We start from the raw sequence: 12,170 nt of genomic DNA, 5'->3' as shown, positions 1-12,170 counted from the left end.
ACAAATTCTCCTCATAATTAGAATAGATTTAATAGGGTGAAAGGATGGTTTTGGTCATGCTTAAATTTCTTTCTCTTCATCGCTAACCTCCTCATGTAGGCCCCATGATACTCTCTTTCTGATTTATTGGGAACAAAATGTCATCTGTTGGGAGCAATTTAGTATCTGGGATCCCTCTTGCTGTGATAGCAAATGAGAGGAAAATGGATATAAATATTTCAGAATAAAATTAGAAAAAAGATTAAGGTAATTAGAATTTCTAGTCAGTAAGCTGGAAATGATCAGATCCTAATTAGCAGGAATAGAATGAGGTGTAAACCATGGGTTAGTTAATAAAGGATTCTAACTGATTTAGTGACTCTTTTGGCCAATGCATATTGTAGATGAAAGAGGGAAGCATTAAAATTAATGGTAAGTTTCTGGACTCATCTGAGAGAGGCTGGAAAATTTTGAGTTAAAACTGAAATGACTTCTTTAACCCACCATTTGTTCACGTCTCTGAGATCACAGGGTTATTCAAGGGCTTGTCTCCTCTATGCATAGAACAATGCTGCAGTGATTGATCTATCGGCTATCAATTTATCGCATCTGCTTAGCCATGATAAATCGATCTCTGTGTGCTCTCCTGTCAACTCTGGTACTTCACCAGGACAAGGAGAGTAGTCAAGTTGACGGGAGAGCAGCCCTTGCTGATCTTACCACATGGAGCTTGTCAACTTCAGCTGTGCTAGATGCACAGCTGAAGTTGTATAAGGTAAATCAAGTGTGTGTGTGTGTGTGTGTGCGCGCGCGCGCACGCAGAAATTCTGGTGAGAGCCAGCAGAAGAGCTTGATACCCTGTAATCTTAACTTATGCTTGTTTCTTGAGGTTTTTGACTAGATACTGAATGGATCTGGACGTTTAACTCTCATTGAATTCAGTGAAAGTTGGATGCCAATATACTTTGAAAAATCTGGCCTTGAGCTAGCCCTCTGCAGAGGCGGGAATTTTACCCTTTGTGCATACTGTGCAGTCTACACCAGCTCAGGATCTGCCCCAGGACATTTGAGGACTATTGAGAGACCCAACAGGTCAAGTTATGAACTGGGGTTCATACCGATGTCTTAATTTCCTACCATGCACAGAACCCTAAGATCGTTTTAACATATATTTGTGGGACAATTTCTTTTGAAAATGTCAAAACGTTAGATTATTTTTTTAAAATGGAAGCATGACTGTCAGGAAACAATTGTTTACCCACCATCTTGATTAGCATAGCATATGTGGAATTTGAGCTATGCAGAAACAGTGGAATTGTAAGTAGTTAATATTACTAAGTAATACTAGCTTTTCTTAATTAATCGGAAGGGCTTGGATATTGCTGTACTTTATTCTGTAAAGTCATATTGGTTAATCAGGTTCTGCACAATTAAATTTAATTAGTAAACTGGAAAATTTAGCATGGCCTGTTTTCAGGATTCACATTTTCAGTATTCTCAACTCAAGGGTTAAATTTCAGTGTTGTTTTATAAGGCTCACTTATTAGCTAAGCACTAGGCAGGAAAATAAGTGTTTATATTTTTATACTGGTTGCTTTAAGACCAATCTGCATTATTGACATAATTTTATTTTGTATGGGAAAGCAGCATACAGAGTCTTAAAAAAAGATCTTTTAAGTAGAACAGATACCTTACTGTTATCCTATAAAAGCTAAGAACACTCTGACATCTGTTGTGGTAGAAAAACGTATTTCAGCTCATGCAATAGAAGAGCTAATGATCAGTTAGGTGGTTGAATTACTTGTGGAGATTGATAATGCTATATTTTGTTTAAATGCAATAAAAAGGGTATTTTAATTTAAGCATCTCATAGCTCTAAGGGCTTTCAAAAGTAGCCCCAGCTGTAGTGGCTGCCACTTTTGCTATCACAATATCATTGTGCTCTCAACCTCTCAGGCCTGTTAATCTCTTGCCTCTTTCCTGAACTGCTCACATCAGGCCTTAATGAACAGTGGAAGGTATGGGAGCTATTGTGCTTAATTCCCAGACCTGCTTGCCTTTCTGCAGTGCCCCAGCCCTCAAATGGACGGGGTGTGAGTTCTAATCAAGCATGGAAGCATGTAGCCCTCTAGTGGTTAAATGTCCAATGCCATGTATGTCATAATGCTGATATCACCGTATTTATTTATTTATTTATTGGGCATTGTCTAGACACTGATCTAACCCCAACTACGAACATATGATTGCATGGCCTGGGCATAGCAAAAACATGGATGACTAGGGGGAGGTCTGCCTGTGAGTGCAATGAGTTGATTCATCTGTTTAAGATTTTATAGGGTTGCTAATCACTTTGATATCTGAGCATACATAAATCAACCATGAGAAGAAAGCAGCCTTGGCCAGCACTGTAATGGGGCCCTCCATTCTGGCCAAGAAGTGAAAGTTCAAGTTAGTTTGGCTCCCCAGGTTCGACACTTGTCTCCCCTCACACAGCTGAGCAGCAGCGGCAACAAATTGAAATCCTCCAGTTCCCCAGAGGCCTCTCAGTGGAAAAGGCAAGTGCCAGTATGCCTCCCCAGTAGTTCTTCTATGCAGAAATTATCATGTCCTCCTGAAAGCAGTTCTGCAGATCTGTGCCAGAGACTTTCTTCACCATACCTGATGGTCAGTGGTCCCCAGGATCTCTGGTTAATAAATACCATTCTCTGTTGCTCATTGCCAGAGTATGTGTAGCAGCATCTATATTAACCAGGACAACTTCAGCACCAGGAGATGGTCAAAACCTGATTTAAAATCAACGGAGCCTGTCATGTCCACGTATGCCTAGGACAGTCACTAGAGTGTGTGTGATTATGTTACAGAGAACAGGCCATGATATTATTATGCAATCATGGAAGTTTGCAGCGACAAAGCACAAAAACTACAGGTAATAGATTGGTATTGTTGTCATACCAAGCTGTTCTATCTGGACAAAAGCACATGGGAACAGTTAGCTTGTATTTGGTCTTTCAGGGATACAGATTTCCATATTCTGTGAACCATAACAATAAGGGTGAGACTTGCAGCCTGTGGTAAGGAGCTGGAAAGTAGCTTTAAGATACCTTTTGCGCCAGCCTGATCACAGGCATCTCTGGAGGTGGAAGAGGTGTAAACTGGACAGCACCAAGGACCTTGAAAATTACAGCAACATCTCCAGGTTACCTTATGGACCAGAGCTGCCTGCAGTCTCAGCACTGCATTCTGCATCCCAGCCTGACGTCTTAATTATTTCACTGTAAGCACCAAGGAGGCTATTCGTGGTCTTGCTGTGTTAGGCACTCTACAAACACAGAACAAAAACACAGTCCCTGCCTCAGTCGAATCTCCCCTCCCTGCCCCAGTATTCCCCCCCTTTGTCCAGGGTCACAGCAGGGTCCTTGGAGGCAGTTTTATAGTGGTGTTTCTCAGTTTCTGTGTTGGAAGAACCCTTCCTCTGGCCAGAGCTGGGACTCTCAGGGACACCTAGTGAAAAGGGGCTGGTGTGACAGTGAAGCACTCACCCTTGGTTTACACAAAGCCAGAGTCTGAATGGTGGAGGAATTGGCAATATGCTTCGTCCCTTTTGTCACTGTTTTTTCCCCCTCCGTTACAGGATTTGGCCTGGCTCTGAACCTGCAGCCTTCAGTGATAATCATCGGGAAGTACTTTCTGAAAAGGAGACCAATCGCGAACGGCCTTGCCATGGCAGGAAGCCCCGTTATGCTTTGCACCCTTGCTCCTTTGAACCAGTTCCTTTTTGACAATTTTGGATGGAGGGGCAGTTTCTTTATTCTTGGGGCGATTTTACTGCACTGCTGTGTGGCTGGTGCTCTCTTTCGGCCCATCGGAATCACAGCTGGCCCTGTGCAGAAACAAACCATCAAGCCAGCTGAGAGAGAGCAACCCAATAAAAGTTTGGTTGAAATGGTCCAGCCCAAAACGGTCGGTTTGTTGACTGGAACGGATGAGAAAGAGGACAAAGACTTTTGTGAGAAGTTTAACAAGTATCTTGATTTATCCCTCTTTAAGCACAGAGGTTTTCTGATTTACTTGATCGGAAATGTGCTCATGTTTCTGGGATTTTTTGCCCCTATTGTTTTTTTGGCCCCTTATGCAAAGCACCTTGGCATAGATGAATACTCAGCAGCCTTCCTTCTTTCTATTCTTGCAATAGTTGATATGATCGCCCGGCCCGCCACTGGAATCATTGCCAACAGTAAATGGGTGAGACCAAAGATCCAGTATTTTTTCAGCTTTTCAATTGCTTTTAATGGCGCCTGCCATCTCCTGTGCCCCTTTGCCACAGGCTACACGGGTCTCGTCATATACTCCATCTTTTTTGGCTTGGCCTTTGGGATGGTTTGTGCCATGCTCTTTGAAACCCTCATGGACCTCGTGGGAGCTGCGCGATTCACAAGTGCTGTTGGCCTGGTCACCATAGCAGAATGTTGCACTATACTTCTTGGACCACCTATTGGAGGTAAACAAGTTTCTATAGTATAACGCTAGTGCCAGATCAGCTTTTGCTCTGATTCCTTTATTGCTGTGGAGATGAATAACAGGTTCTAGAGGCTGGTTTGCATGTGGTCTGAAGAAGTGGGTCTGTCCCACGAAAGCTCACCACCTACTACATTATTTTGTTAGTCTTTAAAGTGCTACTGGACTGCTTTTTTGTTTTGATAGGTTCTTGAGGGGTGCGTCTAATGTCGTCATCTCCCATTTCAATCCCACTGGGTTTAGTTTTGTTTTTAGCAGTAATTAGGTGCAGCATAATGAAGGGAATGGGTTTGTCCTCTGTGATTTCGCTTTGTGAGATTTTAGCAACATTAAATATAAAAAGATCAGTTCTTATGGGCTTGTGCCTTGGCTGTTGAACCTGCATATGTTGCATATGTAAAAATTCCCATTGAAAATAATGGTTTTGTGTATAACTTGGATGCAGGATGAGGCCTTTAGGCCTTATCTATGAAACATTTTGGTGTCTGAGTTGCTTTATGGTTACACATATATGTAAACTTTTCTCGTGCACAAGTGTTAATAGTCCAGGATCTCTGTCCGATAGAACGCTGACTGCTTAAGGCCACCATCCAGCCTATGGCTAATTTTAAACATGATAAATGTCCCATTGAAAACCCTTTGTTGAAATGAGCCATCTTAGCTGATGGCTCTTTTTTTCTGTATTGGTCTGATAGATCCAAGCAACCTCAGGCATAGATGTCTTTAATTTCTATGCAACTATACATTCTGGCCATAAAGAAACTCATCACATTTCCGTTTATAGATTACCAACCTCTTGGTTTGGCCTATAACACTCAAGCTGTAAAGATTGTCATGAGGAAAATGGCTGTTTTTTAAAAGGAAAAATAATTTGAAAATTTTTGCTTCTCCTTCTTACAGTTTATTAATAATATGTAACCTATTCCTAAAATGTTTGACAAAAGAGAAAATCAATATGTCAGGGATCAGGATGCCTTTATTCTTTTTGCATAGGTCAGTGCTTCACGTATGAAAACCTCTGATTTGTGCGTTATCATAGGCCAGGTCTACACTGAGTCAAAGCTAAACTAAGTTACCTATCTCCTGCAATGTGAATAGCTTAATTCATAGCTTAGTTAGACTTCCCAGGATGTTCCCTTAGTTCAATTTCCCTTACTCTTTGCAACTCCATGACAGGAGTGCAATCAGCTGTTGATTTAGCTCATCTCCACTAGATGCGCTAAATCAACACCCAGGAAATCAATCTACTGGTGAGCGTAGACAAGCCCTTAGACTGAAAGCAGCTTAGAGCAGGGATCTGTGTCATTGTGAGGCACCTATCATGCTGCTGGGAGCAAGACATATGGGGCAAAATTGCCAGCCAGGCCCAGCACCGTTACAGGGTCCCCTCAGACACTGCTTTCCCTCTGTTACGAAGCACTACGTTACCGTTTCTTGCGCTACACGCAGGCAATACAAAACCAGCCCCTAACAAACCCCGATCAGTACTGCAGGAAAGTTATGTAGTGTCTCTGTGAACTCGACAGCCCTCTTGGAAAGGCAGCGAAGCACCTAAATACCTTTGAGGAGCTTGGCCCTACTTCCCACTGAAATGAATGGTAATTAAGCACCTAAATATTGCTGAGGATGCAGGCCCCAGACATTCTCGAGTATTCAACGTAAGAGTCCTAAATTGTTCCGTGCTGTAAGTGCCAGTCTGGTAAAGGATTAAACATTTGAGATTATGTCAAACAAAAATGAGGCCATTAGCTGTCCACAGACAGGCGTCTGGCAATATTTTTTTATGATAACCCTCCCTCACACCTACTCCCCGAGAGCCCAGTCCTCTCCTTGCATCTGTGGTTCCTTTTGGCTTTGAAAGAACAAAAAAGTCCCACATATGCGCAGCCTCCAGTTTCTTGCAGTCACTGCGCGTGCTCCATCGGGTAACGCAAGCAGGGCCACAGCCACCTTCATGCACTCTCACCAGCCCCAGGCCAGCCAGCCACAAAACACACCTGTAACTAAACGTGTGTGGCACTATCGAATGCAGCTGATAATGATGCGTACCGGCTCACTTTGACATCTCACTTTATGTTCATTCTCCTCAAGGGAACACACTAACAATACGTGTTCAAACCTGCCACAGTGCCCAAAGCTGTTTGGCAGGAGGTGGAAAGAGTCTCCCAAGAATAAAATTATCTCATATTGTTTCATTACGTAGCATCTGCTGTAAATTCCTTTACCATCAAGGACCAAACAATAGCTGCATAATATAATTATTGAACAACTTTTCACTCTCAGAGCCTTTCCTCAAACCGCATGAGGCTATGAGTTAATGAGTTTGTATGTGAAAACACAGCTGCCATTTATTCTCCATATATTACTGGGGACAAGGAACCAGTGATTGGAATAGAATAGAAAAGGATGGCAGGTAAGGAGGAAGGGCTTGCAGAGCACCTGCATGCTAAACAGGGTAACTGTCTGCTGCTGGTGGTATTAATTGGTCAACTTTACATGCTGTGAATGGCTGAGGGTTTTTAACTAAGCTAGGTGTTCTGCAGGTATTTGCATATCAAATTGTTAAGCTTTGGGAGCGCCTTTCAACACACCTGTACATGGTAGTAAATTCAAGGAATTCACAGAGCAAGGTAGAGTAAACATGGTCTTGAATTTCATAGGATAAAAAAGCTAAGAGCAGATTAAGCTTCATTCTTTCACATTTTATAGAGCAATTTAATTCCTCCTTTAGCTCTGTGGCTTATACTGTGGCAGAAGAAGCTGCAGCTGCTTCTTTTTCAGGCGGTCATTATATAATTCAGAGCAAACACAAAAATACAGTTTCATGGTGACTGTTTACTATGTAATATAATTTTTATGCAAGAAATTAGGCTAATTACCAAAAGCAGCTAATGAGGCCCAAACAGTTCTGTGTAATATTACTATTCGTTTTGGAGTATTTTTTTGTTATTCTCATAAGCAATAAATTTAGTGGTTCTTTGGCATTTAATAACCCACTGCAGGGTTCTTCTTTAATGAACAAAGCAAATTGTTCCTAGTGTGTTTTATGACTTCTCTTATTCTCATAGGAAAAGAGACTAAACTGTTTTACTGTTGAAAATTCCAATACTCTCCTCATTAAGACCCTCATTGAAACGTACTTAACAGACTTCCCAATCTTTCTGATTACCAAAAGGAAGAATGGCAGTAATTAGCTTTTGGTTGATGTTTAATGAGCAGTGACCTAAGACAATGTACTGAAAGCTTTGTACCAAGATGTTTATAAAACAAAGAAAGCAGTGCTGTAGCCCTTTAAAGAGTAACAAAATAACTTATTAGGTGATGAGCTTCATGGGACAGGCCCACTTCTTCAGATCTGGAAAATTCCGGTACATGAAAACCGAGATGAAGAGAATTTAACAACTAGATACAGACTAACAGAGCTGCTTCTCTGTGACTATTCAGAGTATTTATAGAAAGAGAAGGCAGATTGTTGGCCAAAACCAATTGAAATAATAACTTCTGCAATTATTGTATAGGTTTATTGGCCATAAAGTACCTAGTTAGTGTCATTAGGGATAGTAGTTTGGGATAATTACTCACCAGACTTTCAACAGATTAGTTGTCATTCAGGAGATAATTGGAGGTTCCTCTTCTCAAACAAAAAGTTGTTTCAAAAAGTTAGAGTTTATAAAGTTAATTGCAAGAAGGCACTAAAAAAGTATGTGCTTGAGGTCAGTCTTATTTTAATTAGGATTTGGGATGTTAAATTCAGTCCCTATTGTTTCAGTGAATGAGCATTAAGACTCAGCGTCACAGTCTCAACAAAGTTTGCATTATGTTACATTTGGCATAATGGAGAACACTGACATTTCAATCAGACCATCTCTTCACCAATTCCATAACTAAATTGCTAAAGCATGCCATGAAACTGTCACATTTGTTCCTACCATTGAAATAGCGGTAAGCAGTGTTGTAGCTGTGCTGAGCCCATGGTATTAGAGATACAAAGAAGGCAAGATAATATCTCTAACTGGATCAGTGTCTGTTGATGAGAAAGACAAGTTTTCATATTTATACAGGTGACTTGAAGAAGAGCGCTCTGAAAGTCTCTTTTTCACTAATAGGAGTTGGTCCAATAAAGAGAGATTATCTCACCCACCTTCTCTCTCTCATTAAAAGTATCTAACACTGTCAGCCCCCACTTTGCTTTCCCTGCAACTAAGGTTCCATGTTCAATGGAAGGATCCTTCACTTCTCATTGCCACCTGATGGCTGTTTAGCAGCTTGTGAAGAATTGGTCTCAATAGCCAGGTGTCGTATCAGACAGGCCACTGTCGCAATTATCACTTTGGTCTACAGCCCCAGCAGAGAGGCTGAGGGCTGACTCACCTATTACTTGATCTGAAGCCCATTGAAATCAATGGAGAGACTCGGTGATTCTTACAGGTGAAGGCACAGGCTTGAAGGCAAGGCGATAGAGAGAAGATGTTGCTGTCAAAAGGACACCAGTAATTTGGTAGTTTGCATAAGTCCTATATTCACTTAATAGTGCAAACCATCAGTTAAAAAAATTATAATAGGACAGGACAGGGACAAAAATAGGATAGGACAAGAAGCAATGGGCAGCAAGGGAGGTTTAGGCTGGACATTAGGAAAAACTTCCTAACTGTCAGGGTGGTTAAACTCTGGAATAAATTGCCTCAGGAGGTTGTGGAATCTCCATCTCTGGAGATACTGAAGAGCAGGTTAGATAGACATTATTCAGGGATGGTCTAGGTGATGCTTGGTCCTGCCATGAGGAAGCAGACTGGACTCAACAATATCTTGTGATCCCTTCCAGTTCTAGTGTTCTACGCTTTTTTATTATTATTATATAGTTCTATTTTTCATCCACTGACATGTGTAAGGCATCTGGTAAGTACAGTACAAGGCCTCCATCCCTGAAAGATTTGAGGACCCAATTAACTTTACACATTAGCTATGTCTACACTACAGCGATCTGTTGACAGAAGTTACTGTTGGAAGATATCTTCCAACACAACCTCTGTTGACAGATTGCAGTCACACATGAAAGCGAATCATTTTGTTGATCTGCCCTGTCAACAGAGAGCAGCCAGACTGCCCATCCGTTCTCTCAACGGAACCAACAACTGGGAACACAGTCAACAGGACTGCCTGGTGACCCGGAAGACCTGTCTGTTGACAGAGGGCCCCCCGGAGTGTCCACATGGCTTTTGTGTTGACATAGCCATCGTGAATAGTTTCATTGACTTCAGTATAATACTCACAAGGCCGGAAGTTAAGCATGTACTAAGTCCTTGCTGGGTCAGAACCTAAGTAATTAGAAAGTATTTGAAAATATCTGATTCTTCTCCACAATCACATTGGTTGCCATTCCACTCAGAAATGGAAGCCATCATAGTTTTTTACCTTCAGGTCTAATGTATGATTTTGGTTTGTAATTCACAGGAACTCTTATAGATACTTTTGGAGATTACAAATACATGTTCATTAAATGTGGAGCTGTGATGGTCTTGGCGGGAACATTCCTGTTCATCATGAATTACTACAATTATCGTATGCTGGCAAAAGAGGAGAAAGAAAGAAAAGAGACGGAAGAGAATATGAAGGACAGCAAACATATAAGGACAGAACTAGAGGATGGAAATATCTGGGACAAAGAAAAGATGCAGGATGGGCCTGAGGTGGAACCTCTGAGAGAAGAACAGGGACTAAAGACAGAAGTGAATTGCAAAAGTGAAGTTTAGACTTGTTTTATTGGGTTGAGGGGGAAACTGCTGTTTGTGTTTCTTAAACTGACTGTAACAATGATGTGATTTTAGATTTCTAATTCTGCATTTATATTATACTATTTCTTTGCTGTTTGTGGGAAAAACGAGAAGAAAAACGAGAAGTCTTGCTTTGTACAAACTACTGGAAAGTACAGTGCAGTACCTGTTGGTGTATTGCTGAAGGTCTGCATTACTTGTCTATTGCTGTGTTCAGTTAACCAGTGGGGATCTTAAAAGCATCCAGCCCAGGTGGCTAAGTTAAACTGAATACACACCCACGGGTTTCAGGCAGGTTCGTACTCAATGTATCTCTGCCGTATTTCCATTGCCGCATTCATGCTATCATAGCTGTGCTGCTGTTAATGCTCATGCTAGCTCAGTGACAGCTAGCAGACGTGTGTGTACACAAGCAGAGGAATCACACCATTAGCCCATAGTGTGGATGTAGCCAAAATGAGTGCAAAGCCTTTCCATGGCTTCGGTGAGCTTTGTATTTGAGAGGAATTTTCCACTGCTATAGGAACCAGTTAAGAATTACTGTCATGATGGGCCTGATCAGTGTACACAGAAGCCAACAGAAAGGCTCCCATTCACATCAGTGTGTATATGATCTAGGCTTAAGGACTTATCACAAAAGCTTAAATGTCCCCCTCAATTAACAGCTACACTGGTGCTGATGTGCTGTCATTCTAGGGAAGACTAACCTAGGTCAATACCAATCATCTTCCAGCTGAAGCCATGTTCAGTTTACAGACTCTTAGAGGATTACCAGCCTTCCAGGATTAGCCCAGAGTCTCCTGGAATCAGTCTTCATCTTCTATTGAAAGCCATCCAAGATATTTTAATAGGGTATTTTAAGACAATGACAGTATGTCATGTTGGGAAAAAAAAATCTCCTGGAATAGCTTCAGTTAGAGTTGGCAACCCTAGACTCATCTTGAATTAAGCTCTGGCTTCTGACAAGAGAGTGTCCCCTTGTATGTGATTGTGGCTGTACTGTAGGTCTGTCATCTGAGACCAGTATTTAATGAACCCTTACGTATAGACGGAGTACCACTTAGCTGTGAAAGATGGCTTTTTACAAATGAATCTTTTCTATACACTGTGCTGCTCTTTAAACAGGTCAGAGCAACAGTTTCCTCCACAACACTCAGCAGTGTGCACTGGTGGTTGAAATGTTCTTTCTGTTGAAGGCAGCAGTGGGGCTAGGATTTCATCCTTAGGCACCATCTTGTATGTGTGGTGGGAAACACATCCTAGAAACCAGTGCTTGTTTGTTAGAGACAAAACAAAACGCAAAAACCAGGAGCTGGTACTCAGCCAGGTCCCCACCCTTCTCCCAGCCAGCAAGGTGCCAGTACCCAGTACCAGCAAGTACCAGTACCAAAAAAGCACCACCAGTAGCATTGACTTTTTTTTTTAAAAATACCCTTATCACAATCAAGTAAAGATGACCAATACTGTTCAGGACTGATGGCAGTGCCAGAGCATGTCATTCCTGATGGCACATGTCATTTGGAAGCTTTAAGCTTATCAATAAAGCTCTTTAAAAATTGTAACTGATTTGGTGTCAGATTGTGAGGAAAACATTGTGCTTTCCCTTTGTTAAGAGTCTGATGATACCCTCACAGGCCTGCTGACAGGGAGGCAAGGGAGACAATTGCACAGGGGCCCAGTGTTCCAAAGAGGCTCAGAGCTCCCAGCCCCTCTGAAATGCCGTGGAAGTACTGCTGTGTGACATTCTGAGGGGCAGTGGGGAGGGCCCACCACCACGCTCCAGGCAGCGCTAAGGGCTGACTGCCCTCAACCATGCTCCTTCCTCCCTAGGCTCCGCCCCTTTCTGGTGGCACAGAGCTCCCCTTCTCCTCTTGCCCCCCAGGCTCGTGTTGGCTGTTGGCCCCG

General features: G+C 42.1%; 1 protein-coding gene across 1 annotated transcript in view; it reads left to right on the top strand.

Annotated features, from left to right (window-relative positions):
- The window catches only part of LOC142018953 (monocarboxylate transporter 2-like), a 40,494-nt gene extending 28,699 nt beyond the window's left edge, over window positions 1-11,795 (top strand). Inside the window, exons 4-5 of the mRNA XM_075005226.1 lie at window positions 3,611-4,477; window positions 9,946-11,795. Of these exons, the coding sequence (XP_074861327.1) occupies window positions 3,611-4,477; window positions 9,946-10,244 (1,166 nt within the window). The 3' untranslated portion in view covers window positions 10,245-11,795. The remainder of the gene's footprint in view (window positions 1-3,610; window positions 4,478-9,945) is intronic.
- The last annotated feature ends 375 nt before the right edge of the window (window positions 11,796-12,170 follow it).

This window comes from Carettochelys insculpta, chromosome 11 (assembly GCF_033958435.1).
Source record: "Carettochelys insculpta isolate YL-2023 chromosome 11, ASM3395843v1, whole genome shotgun sequence".
Taxonomy (NCBI): domain Eukaryota; kingdom Metazoa; phylum Chordata; order Testudines; family Carettochelyidae; genus Carettochelys; species Carettochelys insculpta.
The sequence above is the reverse complement of the archived record's forward strand: the minus strand, read 5'-3'. Positions and strand labels throughout refer to the sequence as shown.